Here is a 21374-nt window from a genome sequence, read left to right as displayed (position 1 = left end):
TCCTTCAGATTTTGTTTTTACAGGTGTGGGTATACAATAGTTGCACAGAAACTGACATGGTTAGTTTGACCCTTGACCCGAGAAGCCAGACATTTGCGGCTTAAACTCAATCGGCAACTCTGAATGTTACTGCTAATTATTCTATTTTAGAGAAACTGAACTGGTTTAATGCATTATGTAAAGAACCTCACAGAACCAGGTGAAAAATCCGGTTTGAGATAGAAACATTAAAATAAATGTGCCAAAATGTGCTGCCCATTCAAAAGGTTAGTGATAAATGTATTAGTTATATCGGGCTTTTGCCAATATGCTGCACCCAAAATTGATAATGGTATAAGGCCAAAGTTAAGCAAAAATAAAAGACGAGTTTTTCCCTTAAATTTAGATCAGTTTTGTTGGAAAAGAGTAAGAACCATGTTTTTTTTTTGTTTTTTTTTATAAGTGGCTCAGTGGACGCACACAAACGATGAAGGATAAACATTGCATTTACACACGCGTATACTTAGCAGATGGAGTGCTACCCTTCATTTCAAGAGTCTCCCCAAACAAAATTGTCACATCGCTCGAGAGTATGATATACAATGATCACACACACACACACACACACACACTTACTTTCGGAGTATTTTAAAAAAAATACTGATAAAAAAATTCTGATACTACGTAATGCAAATGAAAATTACACAATCGCTTTTTGAATGTTTTAACGGTTGGAACCAAGCACTATTATGGATTATGGATTATATTATGTATGTATATATATATATATATATATATGAGAAGAGTTTGTGAAGGATTTAGGAAAAGTGTTCTTTTATATATCATCATGCATCATGCATCATATCATTACTATATACTAATCATTACTATATATTAATTATATAGTAATTATAATTATATATCATATGATATAATTGTTTATATATATATATATATATATATACATATATATATATATATATATATATATATATATATATATAATATGCATATATTTATAACATATATATACAAAGCCAATATATACATATGGGCCGTGACGCGAGAAAAAGGCCCTTAGCGCCGCTGCGCGCAAACGCCAGAACACGGCGCGGAAGTTTGACAAAGCAATACGCGCAAAAAAGATCAACCTGCTAACTGCGCGCACATCCATAGACGCATCAAAAGAGTGACAGGATTTTGGACAAAACACGCTTTTTTGAATGTCGTAATGGGGTCATTTAGGATTGGAATTTCAGAAAAAGGTTTGCATATTTAAATACGTCAGAGTTCCTTCTACAATGTGGAGGCAAAAACTCATTTTCTAAGGGCCCTTTTCTCGCGTCATGGCCCAATTATATATTATATATATATATATATATATATATATATATATATATACATATGCGAATCAATTCATTACGATAAATAAGTAACTGGAAATATTTCACATGATTTTGATAAATTATTGTGATCAGATGATAACGTGTAATCAAACAAAGTGAAGACATAACTTTTAGAAATTTATTATGTTAAAAAAAGCAAACTGACAAAAAACAACAATCCTCGCCACCTAGAAACCTATAACCCTTATCTCGCCCCACTAATCCCACGCATGTTCCGATAATGATAAACATTCACCTATCATTAATAACATATCACCCAAATCCTCACCTTACCTAAACCATAAATCTCATCTCATCCTCCATAACATAATCCATTCTCCATCCCCTTATTTTCATTTACTCACTTCCTCCTATATACGTTCCCAACTTAGCCAACATGACAGCATAATAATTATACCAAGACAAACACACGCATACACCCAAAAACATCTGCACACATCAACCTATTCATACAGGTACTTACGTTACCTGAAGTTTCCTTCTTCTTGTCCGCATTTCTGGCGTGTATATCTTAATGAGCATGCTTAGCAAAGTCATAAACTCACGAACTCGAGGATATAATCAAGCATAGAATGTGTGAAAAATAGGGAAAAACTAAAACAGACACAGGCTCACAAACACACGGACACACACACAGTCACACACACACACACACACACACACACACGTATAAAATGCAAGCCAATCCCCTTGTGTGTCAATTCGATTATGTCAAACATCACGGGTGAGTGAAAGCGAAGTCGTGAAACAGTTGTCATAGCAACCAATTTGGTTCTCGGTTTTCCTTGTACCTAATGATATATATTACATTGATATTACACAGAAATATGATGGTCGCTGAAATCATTTATTATGCAGTGATGTTCTCTCGGGCATAGATCCTCGGACAATATGTATAATAAGTCGCAAACGCACTGGCTTTGAGCCCTTGGGTGTAGAAATCATAATTTCAAGAAACAAAAAAAGAAACACAATTTTATCTGTCTGTTTGTAAACTTGCTCAAACGCCAGCTGAAAATAGTCATGGAAACAGCATAATGATTTTAGCCTCAGTGGATGCATGGTTGCATTTTCCTGGAATTACCAATGTTGTTACCAAGTCTCGGAAGATCGCTGTGTATCGCTTGTTTGTTCTTACATTTTGGAATCTGAAATACGATTTACATCGAATGATCTGAACATAGGGTACTATGAGAGATGCACTGATTCTTACCGAATAAGAGGCTGTCCTCTCAGTTTCGCTTTGTACCTACATTCCTCCTAATAATACAGGTTTGTCGTTATAGCGTGATCCTGCATCTGTGATGGGGACAATTATTTTGCCACGCTTTAAAAAACCCCTCCGTCGAACTGTTTCCATTGCTGTTATGTTAGTTATATTTGGCTAGACTTACTTACCTAGTGTCCAAGATGGCGGAAATCAAAGTGATGGTATGGAGATGGGATATCTCGCTGAGGGTTCCGTGACACTGTTGCTCCTGAGGCAATTGCTCCCATGAAAGATCTGCACGCTAATCCAAACAATTCTACCCACAAGAATAGACCATTACCCTAATCCTAATCTTCACATCAAACTAAACTCAAATACTCAAATATTCTATTTGAGTATTTTTTTAAGGTTCATTTGTAGTGTACGTTATAATTATCATTGTTTATTCTTTGTTTTGATGTTCATGACATGTTCATCTGTACAAAATGTGACCAGGGTCCCTTGATAGAACAGTTAACCAACTGAAAGGGCTAACCCTGCTAAAAGAATATCGAAATAAAAAATAAATAAATAAATAAGTAAATAAATAAATAAATGAAAAAATAAATAAATGAATGAATGAATGAATGAATGAATGAATGAATAAATGAATGAATGAATAAATAAATAAATAAATGAATAGATAAATAAATACATAAATACATACATACATACATACATACATACATACATACATACATACATACATACATAAATAGATAAACCTCAAACCAGCAACCCTACCCCCTTAGTCTTTGGAGCAAGTGAGACCGGAGCAACTGTCGCAGGAGCAAATATCGGGTCACCTTTCCAGAGATAGTGTGATGTATCATCCACAATGGATTTTCATCGAAGTGATGATTGTGTGCAGATCAATCCAGACTAGAGATTGATCGCCTCCTATTGGTCTATTGAAGGAAAGAAAAAATGTGGGGTGGGGGGGGGGGGGTGAGGGACGCCGCCAACATCATAAAGGGTTTACAGAATTTTGTACCGCACCATATTTCAGCCACATGACATCGTCTATACACTCTCCCTGCTTTCTCTGTGTTCATATTGTTGTTGTTGTTTTTTTACTCCTTAACACCGGCTATAAACTAAGAAGGACACACTCATCTGACGCCTAATACACGCTAGATGAAGTTCTGGCTAGACTGAGAGCGGAATGCACTTTCCCCCGCAATATTAATGATTATGGAACAAATGACCTAAGTACTGAGCTGACTTAAATGATGAGATAAATTGCGTGGTTGGAACGATGGGACCGATAGCTGAATTCCCCGTAATACCCTACATTGAGGTTACACCACTAAATATTGAAGTTCGGTGGGTGGTGTCCGTGGTGATTTTCGATGTCATCACGGCAGTGTGATTTTCCTTGTTGAGGTGTATGCAGCTCACTTGATAACATGTTATGGGTCGTGTAGTAATTTTACCGCTTCGTTTCTTTGCTAACGAGAAAGCTTCTAAATGGCCATGCGCAGAGAATAGGGGCAAAAAAGCCAGTGCCTGGCGGTATAGCCATGATTTTATATGGCTTGCCTATTTGGCGTTCGTGTCCATTTTCGAAGCAATCAGTTGAAACCCATAAGATAACTGTATTGGAATAAAGTGAATTCTTTGCAATATCGAGGTACAACTCTCCTACATGTATGTTTGATATTTACAACATAAAAGCTTATACATGTATCATACATATATATATATATATATATATATATATATATATATATATATATATATATATATATACTGTTTTTACAGATATAAATGATTATGCATGTATATAAGCTAAAGCTTGCTATTTGCTCGACAAACCTCGAGCAAAATATTAATAGACGCGATGTATACCGAGTCTTCTGCTTACCAAACGCTTATCATCATCTTTTCTGATAAGAAAGAGTAATATCTAACAGTGAAACGATGAAAATTTGATGAAAATCGGATAAAAATTAGGTAAGTTATGATTTTATATACAAAATTTCTCAAGATTTTATTTTCTCAGATGTTTGGTGTACAGACAGAACTTACCCGCTGAGAAGAGCACGCAAAAAAGTACAACTCTTATCATAATTATTCCAAGAGCCAGTTTGTCATTTACACTTTCAAGCTTTACAGTTCATAACTTTTTTATTTTTTATTGTAAGATATTTTTTTCTCCAAATTTTCGCTGATCAAACAGGCACTTACTTCTCTGATTTTTTTTTTGTTTCATACAAAGCAACATAATGGGGCAGAATTTCTTTTGTTTGAGTAGTACCTCTGTCTGACTGATCTTTAAAAGTTACAGGTAGAACTAAACTAATAAAAGTTACAGACCAGCATTAAAGTTGTACCAGTTCTAAAATTATGAATTTCGGTACATTCAGCGATTGATCTTCAGTAGTTTCATTTTGATTTGTTAGTTTTTGTTGTTGTTTTTTATTTGAATGTACATAAGGTATTTAAGAGTTTAAACTTGCAAATAGCAGTCTTATTAATTGAGTTATTGCATGTTATGTTGATTCCGTTCATTGAATTGAGGTGATGTTTGGGGATGGTTGTTGATTTGTTTTTTAACTGCCTCTTCTTGACCAAATGTAGATTTTTTCCCATTTTCAACTTGACGCATTTAGAAAAGATGAGTTGACAGCTAAATAGAAAACAAATATGTGAAACTTACTTTAAATTGATTAAAAAAAAATCTTCTTGACATCAACGCTCGTATGTTACCAACTTGTATATCAAATAAGGCAACGTAACTTACTGTAGACGTATGTCGTTTAAAGGAGACCTCCGGATGATTTTCAGACTTTTACATTTGAACAACTATAAAACGATATACTGACTACAGAGTTTCAGAATTTATAGTGATTGAGATGAGGAATAACAATGTTTTGAAATTTATAACAAATTGCAATGAACAAGGATGATGACATGGCAGCCTCACCATAAGAATTTATGAGTTGGGGCTCAATGAAGCAGAACAAAAGAAGAAAGCATGCATAGATTCTACACAGGTACACTGCTTGTTAAGCAGTGGTATTGTAATGGAATTATACTGCACCATTTCTGAAATTTGTTATTATGTGAACCTCCTATGTCATCAATATTGTCTGTGTAATTTGTTTAAGATTTTCCAGAGTATTGATTTCTCTTCTCAAGGACCACAATAAATTCCTAAAATCTATACATGGAGCTGTTAATTTATGTACTATAATCATTATGATGTGAAATTATGAAAATCGTTTGGAATGCTAAAATGACAAACATGAAACGATTCAATATTCCATACCACATTCACATATATAGTCCCTGTGTATATGGGCTGTTAGTTCCTTGAAGACACCGTCAGCCAATTACAAATGAGTTCGTGAGTCATGACAGGCATGGCCCACAAGATAACGATCTCTTACACCAACTGGAAGATCTTATATGTATATACACGGTTGTATCTCAGTGTTTGTGAAAGGTGCGCCTTTTTTTAGATGGAGATGGTATACAAAGATTGTGTACGCAGTGTTCCTTTTATCATTGAGAGGGTATATGAGTTACAGACACACGAGCATTGCTGTAAGCACGTATCCTCGGATAACCATCTCACACACGACGTAGAGAACAAGAAGATGCTGTTCTGCGTCAACGTCAACAGGTATATATAATTAATTTGTAACGTGCAGTGTGTGTTTTATTTTTATTCATCTTTTTAACAATAATTCTCTTTGCCTCGGAAAGGGGGCTGATATAGCTCTTCGCTCTGCTGCTCATTACAGTTGGAAAGGATTCATCGAAACCCTAGAAAGTCCGAGTATTGGTCACTCACGACGAAGCACCGCCGCCTACAGCTTCTGTCTACCGCCTTCTTGGTCCGGATCGTTTGTTTGTTGCATTTCCATCTGAGAGGATGGCTGGATAGCCCATCATATTCAGCTGCAATAGCTGGTCTTTAATGTGGTCCAGTTAGATAAGTTGGTCCAGTCGGATGATGGGTTGGTCCACTGAGAGTTAAACTGATTCTGGATTGTATGTAGGATGGTATATAACCAGTGCTATATTTCATCTGTATGCCATTGAGCTTTCAAGATATAGAGGACCGGAGAGAGAGAGAGAGAGAGAGAGAGAGAGAGTTATGTATATAACACAGATGGATAATCCATTTATTACAGAGTGAGGGAGTCTTCAAGGATGATATATATATATATATATATATATATATATATATATATATATATATATATATATATATATATATATATTTATATGATGGACTTACTTTGAAATGTTTTCAAATGCCGCTGAGCTCATTTTGCAATAACAAAATCTCTTCATAAGGTGAGGACGACATATATTTCAGGCGGTATGTATGGAGAATACATACGTAGATTAAACTGTACCGCAGTGGTGAGACTATAATTATATTGCGAGACTTTGGTGCGACTCAATTCTTAATGATCATTGTTGTTGTTGTTGTTGTTATTTTGATTTTATAGGGGCGTGTCATTCAATAACTGTGAATGTTTACGATTGTTCGTCACTTCTCTAGCCTTTTGTCAAGGCCCTCTCCTCTCACTGTATTGAGCGAGCGAAACGAGGCCAGCAGCAGCTGAGCTCGATTCGTTCGTCCCCATTCGGTCACCACCGTACAGCGAGAGATCCTCAGCAAAATGCTACCACTTCTCCTGGGTACATTAGTTTTCGTTCGCTTCTAGTTGGTCGTTTTCGTCCTGATTCAAAGAGTCCATGGACCATAATATCCACATAGCAGTAGCAAAACGCTCGCTAGTTTTGAAACATTGATGCCAAACAGACGAGAGAAAACTGAACTGACAGTGGCTTCCCGAAGCCATACATCTGAGAATATTCCAGAGGCGAGAGTAATCCACTGTGGAGGGGCGGTTATCTACTCCGGCCCCTGCCATTGGTTGGCCTATACGTACGGCGTTATGCCTGTCTCCAAGATACGGACTCTGATTTGCTCGTACCAAACCAGGATGCACTCAAATTACGCGTAAACGTGACCATTCTGACATTCAATACAATCTCATGATTTTCCCTGACATTGTTAGTAGGGACTGAAGTCTGAAGGTCGACTGTCTCTACTATATGAAGTTAAAAGAAAACAGCTTACGAGGGGGATAGTGCACGTATAACGTCGAGACCAAACAAAACTCATCCGGCAGAAACATTTTCACTGCAGCCTATAATTGTGACTGGTGACACGGTGCAACAGGTACCGGCTTTCACGATCGGCGAGCTCACACGCCTCCCAAAGCGATAACAACAACGTTTGAATTCACCAACAAGCGGACAATTTATAGGAATTCGTACATGATGGGGACTTTCATACGCGGAACCGTGTTGTAGTCAGCGAAATCAGTACATATACTTTACTTCAGAGAGGAAGATAAAAGTACAGGTGAGATGGCTGATGATGGTGGCGGTCACTCTATAGGAATGATGTTTTGTTGTTGTTTTGTGCTGGTCAACTTATAGGAATCATTACCTTTTGTTGTTGTTATTCTTGTTATTATTATTATTATTATTATTATTATTATTATTATTATTATTATTATTATTATTATTATTATTATTATTATTATTATTATTATTATTATTATTATTATTATTATTATTATTATTATTATTATTATTGTGGTTGTGGGTGTGGCTGTGGTTGCCAATTTGGGATTTGCATCCCCCATTGAAATCCAAGGAAGTCCGGATAACATTCTCTGATATATAGGCCTATACCTAATCACTGAATTCGTAAAGTATATATCACACTCTTTTCGTCTTCAGTTTTGATTGAAGTCTCAGTCGTCGATGGGAGTATGCTCCCATAATTATGATAGAACCAAAGAAAATAAAATGAAATTCTATAGCGATTCTCTGTCTCAAGGCTACAATATAACCAGGCTCCTTGGTATCGTGGTAGACCATTGGTAATTTCAGCTATGATAATATACGGATTGATAACACCGAGCTCGTTTCCTGATAAAACAATCATCAAATCCAGAGACAAAGATGGCAACACGTACAAACGTACATGAGATGGCAGAGTGGATGGTTACAATCTCTGCCACTGAATTGATAAAGTGCCACTGAATATCATACCTTGTCTGCGGCTTAAAGGACAAGTCTACCTAGACATTATGGATTGAGTGAATGTAGCAGCATTAGTGGAATTCATCAGTGAAAGTTTGAGGAAATTGGACGATCTGTTAAAACAAAAAGGAATATGATTTTTGAAGTTTCTGCTCAGTCACTGCTGGATGAGAAGACTACTACAGCTTGTGATGTCACAAGATATAAAGAAAATGTAAAGATAATTCAACATATTTTCACTTTTCTAGCATGATAAAAGAACACTGGACTTGCCTCTTTCAAAAGGCAAGGGGATAACATTACCCTTAACAGACGTCAGTGACAAGTCGAGGAAATGTGCACTTTTTTCAACAACAACAAAAAAAAAATGTGAAATTCTGTTTGTATTTTCCTGATATCGTTCTACGCATGTGACATCATACGTTGTAGTAGTCTTCCCATCCAGCAGTGACCGCACAAGATATTTTGAAAATTCATAACTTTTGAACGGATTGTCCGATTTTCCCCAAGCTTTCACTGATGTGTTCTATATACTGATATTGCTGAATTCACTCAATCGACATGCATAATATATGAAGGTGGACTTGTCCTTTAACATCACCAACTGATATCTTGAACCAACAGGGCTATATATAATAATATGAACGATTGTCCAGATTATGAAAGTGTCCCATTGTATTGAGCCGAGTGAACGATATACTAGTCTACTTGACTTTGACTCTGCACATAACCAATTAGGAGTGTGCGATACCTGGTTAACATAACGAATGAAGTACAGTCATTTACTAGCCATGATTTATTCAGTTCTTAGATTCAACTTGTCTTACTTGTTCATGTGCACACCAGCACATCGCTGTTGTACTTTTCTCTCTTCATTCATCCAAGTATCGATTGATTCATGTGTGGCCGTTCTTGAATAGCTAGACTTAAGATTAGACTTAAGGGTCCACTGACTGATATTGATTGTACATGTTGACGATGACCATTATAGTAGGGCAGTTTCTCTTCTTTTTGTACATCATGTCTACGACATGGTAGCTTCTCTCCTGCAAAAACATCGGTGTTAGATTCAACACCATGGATGTTAAATCTAACACCGATCAAGTGTCAATGGAGGACCACACCCACAGATGTAGAAAGTATGTTGTGATGGTGTTGAAAAGTATTTATCTGGCACTTCGTGGTGTCAATTTGACATTGTAGCTGGTGATATTTTGACACTGCGCTGGTGTTAATTCAACAATGACACGGCGTGGTGTTGATATGATATTGCTGGTGTTAATGTCAATGGTATAACACCATCCCAGCTTCAATAGGAGACCACACCAACTTGTGTTACTGTCGTGTAAATGTGTTTACACCTTTTTTTTTTTTGAAAATCAAGTAGTCTGTGGCCCGAATTCACGAAGGTGGTACAAATGAAACCATGGTTTAAACCATGGACAATTTGTATGGAGCGCCAAGTGTCGCATGGCCTATTTCGTTACGAAATCAGTCTTTTCGTCGCTTTCGTCGACGAAATGTTCATTTGGTTACGAAATACGAAATATTAACATTACGTCGACGAAATGATCATTACGTCGACGAAATGACTGATTTCGTAATGAAATAGGCCATGCGACACTTGGCGCCTCATAAAAAAAAATATATATATATATATAAAATTCCGGTCTTTGTCCATGGTTTAAACCATGGTTTCATTTGTACCACCTTCGTGAATTCGGACCTATGAGTATCGGAAAACTCTTGATCGTCTTGTTGATGTTCAAAACCAACAAGGAAAAAGCAACAAAGTAACTATTCAAAAAACAATTTCATATTTTGAAATGACACCCAGAGGTGTTCATCTAACACAAGAAATGAGCACCAGAAATTGAACACCATCTCGGTGTTTCATATTTAACACTAGACTTTTGCAGTGTCAGCCGTGTGTATTTCCTCATAGTGCATGTATTGCGACATCGAACAATTTTACTTCTGCCTTATATAGAGGCGCTGCGCAATAAGCAAATAAAAGTTCCGTTTTATCGCAGTGAACTTTCCCGACTCTATGCCATCTTCGAAAGAAAAAAGTAGAAAGACACTGGCAGAAAGATGATACGCATGGATCGGATGATTGTGACAGAATTGCTGGTAGTGTGTGCAAGAAGTATAATAGTAGGACACGAGAAGGAGAAAAATAAGTATTGAAACGATAGCAGATCATTGTCGAAAAGAAAGAGATGAATTCGTTCAACGGATTAACGAGACAGACTTACCTCAAAGAATACTTTACATCTATACCGTCATGATGACTATTGTAAGAACATGAGAAGTTGATGTTATATCGTGTGTATTACGGTTGAATACTATCGCTTTTGCTACCATTAGACACAAAATGTCATGCGCCACCCGTATAATATTGTAAACTGTCATAACCACGTCAAACACCGAAACGCGAAAGAAAAGAATATATTCAATATAATTACTCTGAAACGTTTCAAATATATTGCAACCATTCAGTCTTTTTTTTTCTCCACACGTAATTCTTTTTTATCAGTGCCGCTCTTGAACCCTTTGTGCAGATCGGTGATGGTATTTCATTTGCATTATCCTGAGTCTGCATAGACAAGGATTTCCTGCCAAGAGGTTTTCGTCTTGATCCAACGAGCTTAATTTTGTAAATAAGCCTAGATATAACGGCTACTTTGCTCTGGGTATGAAACAAACCGTACCAACCTCTGTATCCCTGTCATTCAGTTCTCCAAACAGATATCGTCGTAGATATTTCAATGTCGAATCTTAAGATGTGTATAGTTGTATCTCATTTTGTATCTCAGCACCAGTTAGACCATCGATACCAATCACTCGTCATCTACAAGGTCAATCGTTACATATGTTTTACGCATTGCTAAACTCTGTAAAATAATCACTGAAGCTGCTTTTGATATGGGACAATCAAAGTATTTGGATTGTTATAATTTAAGGATTGCTAAGAACGATTTGAATACTGGCGTCATCATGCAAGTCAGGTCTTTGCAACATGAACTGTCATTTGGTACAGACATCTGAACAACATGATTAGGGATAGAATGATATATTTCTTGTTGATTGCCGCAATCCCGCAAGAAGAAAGCTTTAACGATACTTGCCCCATAAAACAGAATGGAAAATTTTTGATCTTACAAGTCTGTCCTCTAAAGACATAATCCAAAAATGAGTGATCCTCGATCATGATGGTGCTCACAGAGGTAAATGGTTTATACCAAGGGCCAACAACTACCCTTCTTGCTTGTCATAATCAGAATAACTCCCGACGGAGTGAAATTCGTGTGCCAAAATCTTGGTTTGCAAAGCACATGCCAATACAGAACTTATTCCCTGTAAGTTGCTATCCCCAATTTATGCAACAAACCAACCTTCTTTGCAGTCAGTCGGAGGATGACATCGTTACACAGACCTACAAGCCATTCTTTAGACCAAAGTAGTGAACAAACAAAACCTGAATAACTTCAAAGAGGACCTCTTCAAAGTGATTAGCCTGCAGTGAGGAAACCAAACATCATGGTTCTTTCAGCGTGGCATGTAGGAAGAAGGCATAACATTGTATAATCAGCATGTCTTATGAAGACTTCCAGGGGGAAAGACAGCAACACGCCGTAAGTCTGCGAAAACCGATCATTTTCGCCATACCACAGTCTCCTTGAGAAATACCGTGAAGATACTGCATTGTAGACTCTATAGGACAACATCTCAACCCTATCTTGGCATGCATGGAGATGGATAATGGAGTAGTATGTGATCCATTCTGCCAAAATGGCATTCTCTGATGATAATTTGGAGTGTCTACCAATGTAAGAGTCTGGATAGTCGTCTTTTGGTAGAAGCAGTTTGCTGTAATGTACTAGTAGTCTTTGCTTTGTTTCATCGCTATCAATGTGTGTATAGACAGCTCACTGCATAATGAATATATGTACATAATTATGATTATGCATCATCTTTCGAGTAATTAAAGGTCAATCGCACAAAGTAGAAATGGAGGAAATGCATCCGTCACTGACAGTTTTCTACCCCTAAGCACAAAGCGTTGCAGAGGATATGTAGGTTCAAGGGAAAATTCAATATTCATTGCAGTATAATGTGGCAAAAGCAACAAGAATGTGTGAGCATTATTAAACGAATGATCTAGAAACAGTATTCAAAATTCGTTAAGCACAGCTTTGAGACTATAATGAGGCAGCCATTTTCCACACACTTACCTGTCATACCATCTTGATATGATTTTATACTTTTGTATCACAGATTTCACTCATTTTTTTTTTTTTTTTTACTATATTACTGGAATTCGGTAAGAGAAAAAAAAAAAACCGTGACCGTTGTACACCGTTGTTATTGTTATTGGCGAACTTTATAGATCTGAGACGCGAACGCTAAGACGACGCAGCCTCTCCCGGGTTGGACAATGGAAACAGCTGTCACGCTCATGTACAGAACACCATCTTTGGCCTAATTAGCGCTGTCTTATCGTTCGCGTCGCAGATCTAAAGCTCGCTAATTAACCTGATGCTGAGACATAAACTTTTTTATCGTCATTCTGTTCGATTCCTTCCACACTTTTTTTTTATTTTATGGTTGAAAGTAACAACGTTTTTTTTTAAATCGATAACCTTTGACTCAACAACATTTTTTGACAACTATCCAAGAATTTTAAGTAATAACCAAGCAATATTGTTGAGTTACCATTTGATTGCGAGAATAATTCATTTCACACTAAGTCATTCTTTATTCCCACATCAATATTTCTATCAAAACCTATAATGCTCTGAAGTGCAGGGATTTATTTGCCATTTATCATTGAATACTCTTGTACGTGTCTGTCTGCCTGTCCATCCACTAGCTTCTCCGTTCCCCAGCAGTGTCCAGGGAAACCTACGAATCACAGAACGAGCACGTTAGATTTCATCGAGGGGTTTTGTGTTTCATAGTAGGGTCATTGTTTCCCACAGGGAGCCACAATAGGGCTTTTTACACTTGTGTTTCTTAACCCCGGACTTTCTCTGACCCAGGACTATCGTTAGTCCCGTACCAATTTTTTCAGCTTTTTACACTCGCCAATTAGTCCCGTACTATCTCTTGTCCGGGGCTAAGGAGAAAACTGACCTTTTTACACTCGTCTTTCTTAGCCCCGGACTTTCCAAACCACATGAATATTCATAATTACGCTGTGAACTGTACACGTACACGCACGCACCGGCAGCACTTGATTACCTCGTTTCTGATTGGTCAGTGAGGGTCGCACTTCGTCTCCGTCGCTTAGCCCAGGATTATTTTTTCGTTCTGTTTACACTCACTTGCTTGGCACCGCAATTGCGGTGCTAACCCCTGCTATTTTGCAGGGCCAGATAGTACCGTACTATCGGTGGGGCTAGCCCACTTTGGCAAAAACGAGTGTAAACAGAAAGTGGGCTAAGGATAGTCCCGTACTATCGGTGGGGCTAAGGCCCCCCCTTAAGGGCTTTTTACACTTGTGTTTCTTAACCCCGGACTTTCTCTGACCCAGGACTATCGTTAGTCCCGTACCAATTTTTTCAGCTTTTTACACTCGCCAATTAGTCCCGTACTATCTCTTGTCCGGGGCTAAGGAGAAAACTGACCTTTTTACACTCGTCTTTCTTAGCCCCGGACTTTCCAAACCACATGAATATTCATAATTACGCTGTGAACTGTACACGTACACGCACGCACCGGCAGCACTTGATTACCTCGTTTCTGATTGGTCAGTGAGGGTCGCACTTCGTCTCCGACGCTTAGCCCAGGATTATTTTTTCGTTCTGTTTACACTCACTTGCTTGGCACCGCAATTGCGGTGCTAGCACCGCAATTGCGGTCCTAACCCCTGCTATTTTGCAGGGCCAGATAGTACCGTACTATCGGTGGGGCTAGCCCACTTTGGCAAAAACGAGTGTAAACAGAAAGTGGGCTAAGGATAGTCCCGTACTATCGGTGGGGCTAAGGCCCCCCCTTAGCCCCACCGATAGTCCGGGGCTAAGCAAAAATTTACAAGTGTAAAAAGCCCTTTAGCCCCACCGATAGTCCGGGGCTAAGCAAAAATTTACAAGTGTAAAAAGCCCTAATGTGATCTCTTCACGCCAGGCACGCGGAAGAAATCAAAATACAAAGATGTCTCCTCAGATGACTGATTTATGTGGGGATGTAGTGTAATGGGAGCTACACGTAACACAAAGGAGGTGATTATGCCAGACTCGACAAGCTTAAAGGGATGATATAGTTTTGATTGAGATTGGGATTCAGGTTTCAACTTTTTGCGAGATAATTAGAAACCATTTTTTATGACATATTAAAGATCGTACAATCCTAAGAGGAGTTCAAGATTTATTTGATGAAAATCGTTTTTTTTTTTTTTTGATGGCTGAGATATCAAAAACAAAACAAAACAAAACAAAACAAAGGAGGACAAGTGATCCTAATAAAAGTTGGGTCCCACCTTTTATCAGAACCACTTGTTTTAATCTGATTTTGGATATATCAGCCATTTCAGCACCTGTTTTCATCGAATAAACTCTGCATTGGTCTTAAAATTGTACGAACTTTTATGTGTCACATATAATTTCTAATTATTTCGCAAAAAGTTAAAACTTTGATCCCAAACTCAACCAAAACTATACTTTCCCTTTAACGCAAGTTCAAATTAGCTCCCACTCTAGAAAGAAGAAGGAAAGGTAATGTTAGACTTCTCACTCTCAATACTGCATCTTTAACATTCTTATTTATTTGTCAATTTATTTTTCTACCAGGCCACAGAAATCTGGTAACACCAACGACGCATTATTGGCGCGAAATCCACACGTCTCCCTCTACGATGGCTACCCAGACAACGACGTCGAATTGCACGCTTGTCTGCGAGAGCGTGACGGAAACCATAGCAACGCAGGACTTCTACATCGGGCTCACTCTCGCCGTCTGCTCAAGCGCGTTCATTGGATCGAGTTTTGTTATCAAGAAGCAGGCTTTGATCAAGATTTCGACGCATTCCCTTAGAGCAGGTAATACAAGTTAAGAGCCAGATATACTGAGAACTGCATATTGAAATCTGCTTACGTGTAGTAGGAATACTTTATTTCCATCGAACAAAGAGTAGGCCTAATGCATGATACAAAGTGTTTTGTCAACTCATATTGTTGAGCAATTGTGAAAAAAAAAAAAAAACGAGTTATGACATGTAATACAAAATCTCATTCTCGAAGAAGAGTAAAGTAGCAGCTCATAATTTTGATAAACACAAATCTTTTTCCCATCACCAGTCGACCCACTCTTCTAAATTTCTCAACATAAATATTGTAGTGCATTATACAATTCTCTTCACAATCAATTGGATTCATGTTACAATGTATTACAAAATATATTTGCTACCACGATATAAACATTTGTGATAATGTTTAAGGACTAGCAGTACGTAGAATTGCTTGTCTTTTTGTTTTTAAAACAAATTATACTCCAATTATACACTAACATCGCAGTATCATTATTCATCATGATCGTAGGTGACGGTGGTCATGCGTACCTACGCGAATGGCTGTGGTGGGCAGGTTTCTTATTACGTAAGTATGACGCTTGGAATTAATTTCGGTTCGAGTTTATGACTAAAATACTGAATAACCTAAGCTTTGAGCCATGTGAAAAATGCATTTCCTTGTTATAAAATGAAATGTGTAAAAAACCTACACGCACATACGTGATGACTGATTTTGAGGAAAGACTCGCCTCGGATAAAAAAAAAAGTAAAGAAAAAGAGGAAGTTATGGAAATTGGTAGGCAAATAGTCGCATAGCTTCCGTTCATAGATCTCGTTCTCTCTGCACATGAGCAAATCAATTCTGATTCAGTTCAAGTCATTAATATTATGATATGCTTGAATCTATCAAAAGCAAATCGAGTCGATTTGACCAACAATCAATATTGACAATTTGGATTGGAGAATCAAGGTAAATTATACTTGGCATCTAAACAGAGAATTTAGTATCGTCAGAAAAAGAAAGAACTTTCTCAATAGTTAAAGGGATCGTATAGTTTTGGTTGAGACATAATTTCAGGTTTCTAACATTTTTTGGTAAGATAATGAGAAACCTCTTATGAAGTATGAAAGAGCGTGTAATTCCATGAGGAATTCAACGTTTATTTGATGAAAATTGGTTTTGAAATGGCTGAGATATCCAAAACAAAGCAATTCTAGAAGAAGTGTGGGACCCACACTTTATCATGATCGCTTTGTTTTACTTTGTTTTTGGATGTTTTAGTCATTCCAAACCCGATTTTCATCAAATAAAATTTGAATTCCTCTTGAAATGGTATGATCTGTACTATTTCATAAGTGTTTTCTTGGTATCTCGCAAAAAGTTAAAAGCCCAATTCTCATCTCCACCAATACTGTACCATCCCTTTAACATATATCTTTGTCATAATATTTCCTTTATTTTATGAATTCAAGTCGAACCTTTCTAAATATGTATATGGCCAGATGTGATATTTTACTGTTTCGCCCAAGTTATCTGTTATCTTTGTTTGCTCCGCTCTGCTTTCTGCAGTTGGCTTCGGGGAGGTGTGTAATTTTTTGGCCTACGCCTTCGCGCCGGCAACCTTGGTTACCCCACTTGGTGCACTCAGTGTCATTGTCTCGTGAGTATCTCCGTGACAACAACTCATCCTTTTCCTCCTTCACTCTCTTCTTCCTCCTCCCGCTCCTCCTCCTTTCTCCTACTTTTTTCTTCTCTTTCTGCATGCTCCTTCTCTTCCTACCTCATCCTCCTCCTTTCCTGCCTCCTCTTCCTTCTATTTCTCATCCTGCTCCTCCTTCCCCCTCCTCCTCCTCTAACCCCTGCATGCTCCTTCCTTCTACTAATTTCTTTATTCTGCTCCTACTCTTTTTCTTGGTCCTTCTCTTGCTTCTTATAGTCTCTTCTTCGTCCTCTTCTCTAACACTTTTCCTCTTCTCTTTTATTTTCTATTTCTTTATCATTATCCTCCTTTTCTCATCTTGTTCGCTTTCTTTCGTCTTTTTTTTTTTATATTTCTCCTTCTTATCCATATTGCATATCAGAGTCTGAATGATATTGTCTAATTATTGCAAGTCACCTTAATGGATGAACCAAAAGGGGTAGATAATTATCATTCATTACTCTGCTTTTCTGAATATGTCAGCAACAGAAATAAGTGGGAATGTTTTACGTGCATGGGTCGTGGTTAACTCTCTTGCACACGACGTGTTTTTCTTATCCAAGTGACAGAGTCTGATAGCCCACAACGTAATTGGCTCAGTTGATCTCGACTCTGTTTAAATGGATTTGAAACGGGAACCTCTTGTGTGTGTGGTTTGAGGCTAGCTCGCATGAGATGGTTGTCCTCTCGTTATGACTAAAGAGGTATATGCCTTCCCAATATTGTTCCTCCCCTAACTCTGCTCCTCTTCAGCTTCACGCAGCAATGAGACAAACATTGTTTTATGCCATCTTCTTTCATTTCCACGATAAAAAAAAGTAACTCCTGTATTTCCGACAGTATTCTCAGAAGTCTGAAGGAAGACCTGCTGTAAGCGTCATAAGGACCTTTTTTTTCAAACCCCAGAAACTTAATTTTCTATTGTCCGTACAAAGACATACTTCAAACAAGATGCTGGTAATTGTTCAGTAATACCTTTTCAGTAGCACCAGGTTGCTATTTTTGTTGTGTGTGTTTTTTGGAAAGGAAGAATTCACCGACGGCTTACCTACTTTACGGAAATGTGGCTATTCTGTTTGCAAGATGTCAAAGGCTGAAGCGCCTTCTTGAATATTAATTTTTGACTTGCTGTTATGAATTTTAAAAAAAAGCATGAACGCAGATTTCCCTGCAAGTGTTAAACGTAAAGTGTGTATTTTTTTTTTCTCTCTGGGTTGCTCCTCACTTTGTGGTGTTCTGGTCAACTTTGGAGTCTACGTATCCGGGACGCATCCGGGACATTGATCCGCAACGAATAAATATTTGTACCTGAACTTTATTCATTTGCGTCCTTTCCTTCCAGTTGAAAGAGAACCAATTTCTGGGCCAAGTAGTAACTATCAAGAGTGGGTAGGATTAGTAATAATGTTTGCCCATAAATATTTTCTTCCTTGGCTATCCTTAGCTATCCTGGTTCCGGCTTACTTAGAAGTAGTCTTTCCATGGTGGAAAAATGAATATGGTCGTGATATACTGCACCTTTGGTTCTATTCGGACGGTCTAATAGACAACGCCGTCGCAGATAGATTCTAGATAATTTTCAAGCAAAATATAAGTTTTCCCAAACTGAAATAAAACTTGAAACATCAAACTATTGGAATACAATCTTGCTACAGAGATCATTGGCAGATGATCGAGTACCTCACCCGTGATCGCGATGAGATAACTTAGCAGTTTGACCACAAGATGGCGCTGTCTTATCAATAACGGCAGAGCTCTGAATGACGGATCGTCCTCGGTAAATTAGCGTCCGCTTTGCCATCTCAAGTCAGTAGCACAAGTTGATAAAAATAATGACATAAACAGAAATACATGTACAATTATGTATAGGTAGAGAACTGATAGATAGATAGACAGGCAGTTATGATTTGTGAGATAGATAGGAAGATATTTGATAGCAGACAGGAAAATTGATTGAATAATGTATATTTATATTCAATATTGATAGTTTTAATGTTTTATGTTTCTTCACCTTCTGTCTGACAGAGCTGTGCTTTCTTCGTATTGTCTAAATGAGAGCTTAAATCTCCTGGGTAAGGTGGGCTGCTTACTCTGCATACTAGGAGCCATCGTTATTGTCATTCACACTCCCGTGGACGAGGCTTACCACACGCTGCACTGGCTCACAAAACGACTCAGGGCGCCGGGTAAGTTCGCGCTTTCGTTTGCGGGAATCTTTCTTCGCTCGTTAATCGTCTGTTCGTTCGTTTTTGGATGTGTTCGATCATGGAGAAGTGAAACACACAAACACACGCATTTTGAGCTATGTGTGTCAATGTATGACTATTCAGACCACAACGCACTTGCAATCAACTGAAATATGAGCTGATTCTAATCCTACATGACAATGTTTTAAATGTTACCGAGCATTATTTCGTATGTAATCAGACGACATTATAATTATGTACAAAATTACAGTCCCCAATTGTTGACCCATAAATTTGCATATCACACGAAATCACAGCATCTGCCCGGATACTGGATATACTAGTATGAAATAGTTAATTTTGCAATCTTTTATGTATTCACTGGTAAAGGGGTTCTTTGATTCAATGATGGTATTTGCACATTCATGGGGGGGAAAAGAGTTCACATTATCATAACTCAGTGTCCAAATTGAGTTACTTGTGCCAGAGCATCCCTCTCGCTGTCACGCTATCCTTTTCGCTCAAATATTTCACCCCTCTTCAGCCTTCGTTGTCTACGTGTGCCTGGTCGCTGCCGCCAGTCTGGTGCTGGCCTTCGCCATCGCACCCCGCTGGGGTCACACCAACGTCTTGGTCTACGTGCTCATCTGCTCCATCATCGGGTCGCTGACCGTCATGGCCTGTAAGGGGGTCGGCATCGCGCTCGTGCAGCTCTTCGAAGGGGTCAACACCCTGGCCGTGCCCGTCACGTGGATCCTCCTCCTCCTCATGGGCGTCTTCATCACGGTGCAGATGCACTACCTTAATAAATCCCTGGACATCTTCAACACCGCCGTCGTCACGCCCATCTACTACGTCTTTTTCACAGCCAGCGTGCTCGTTGCCTCCTCCATCCTGTTCGAGGACTGGCGAGTGATGTCCGCGGAGGACATCATCGGCGTGCTAGATGGTTTCGGCGTCATCATCTCCGGTATCTTCCTCTTGCACGCCTTCCGCGAGCTCCCGCTCACCTTGTCGGACCTTCCGACCGGCGACAAGACAACGAGCGGCAACATCAGCGTGGGAACCATCAGCCGCCAGACGTCGGAGTCGGAGGAACATTTCGTCACCACGGAATCGGTGGGGCTCCTGAACGATATCGGCCTTGACATTGAGCCGTACAAAGACGGGGCAGATTCCACATAGTAGCCCGAAAGGGATAGGACTCACCGTTTGTATTATTTTCTACATGTCTTCACCAAATCGATGCACTGTCAACTCCATGAATGAAAGTCGAGTAAGGGAACAGTCTCTATCTGATGTTTGTTTATCACCACCGATTCGTGACTTCCCTACATAGTTGACTCTGTGAAAATGCTCGAATTTAACAACTGTTATGAGGTTTTCACAGAGTGTTCACATAGTAATGCTTTGTTTCACACTGTGTGTTTGGATTTGACCTTTATTTGTTCAGTGTACTGTTTACACTTCTTTTTTGAGTGCATGACGTGTTCTTGTGTGTAAAAACTTTGCGTCATACAATATTCAAGCTGAAATCAACTCTCACATCTCATGTGAAGAAAAAAAAAATCCAAACTCGTCAGGAAAGAACGCTCTGCTTTGGGGTAGACTCCATTCTACGCACGAGTTCTCGGAAGAATTTCAATCTCATCAAAATGTAAGGTGTGCCTTTGCAGAATATAAGGCCTTCACTTTTTGATACTGATTTTTGTACATTTCTTACATTTCGCAGCCTTACTCATGCCGTGTGCTTATTTT

General features: G+C 38.5%; 1 protein-coding gene across 1 annotated transcript; it reads left to right on the top strand.

Moving 5' to 3' along the window:
- Positions 1-2093: 2093 nt before the first annotated feature.
- Positions 2094-20943, top strand: LOC140234997 (magnesium transporter NIPA2-like). The gene is made up of 7 exons (XM_072315033.1): positions 2094-2109; positions 13595-13648; positions 15513-15761; positions 16260-16316; positions 17301-17391; positions 19456-19616; positions 20161-20943. Exons 1-7 carry the CDS (start codon positions 2094-2096, stop codon positions 20799-20801), a joined length of 1269 nt encoding a protein of 422 aa, XP_072171134.1. The 3' UTR covers positions 20802-20943.
- Positions 20944-21374: the final 431 nt, after the last annotated feature.

This window comes from Diadema setosum, chromosome 11, assembly GCF_964275005.1.
Source record: "Diadema setosum chromosome 11, eeDiaSeto1, whole genome shotgun sequence".
In the NCBI taxonomy this organism is placed as follows: Eukaryota; Metazoa; Echinodermata; class Echinoidea; order Diadematoida; family Diadematidae; genus Diadema; species Diadema setosum.
The sequence above is the reverse complement of the archived record's forward strand: the minus strand, read 5'-3'. Positions and strand labels throughout refer to the sequence as shown.

Excerpts from the sequence above, each read along its gene's own strand:
- LOC140234997 (XM_072315033.1), top strand. Across the intron at positions 16,317-17,300 it reads GTGGGCAGGTTTCTTATTAC|TTGGCTTCGGGGAGGTGTGT; the intron begins GTAAGTATGACG and ends TGCTTTCTGCAG. Across the intron at positions 19,617-20,160 it reads AAAACGACTCAGGGCGCCGG|CCTTCGTTGTCTACGTGTGC; the intron begins GTAAGTTCGCGC and ends ACCCCTCTTCAG.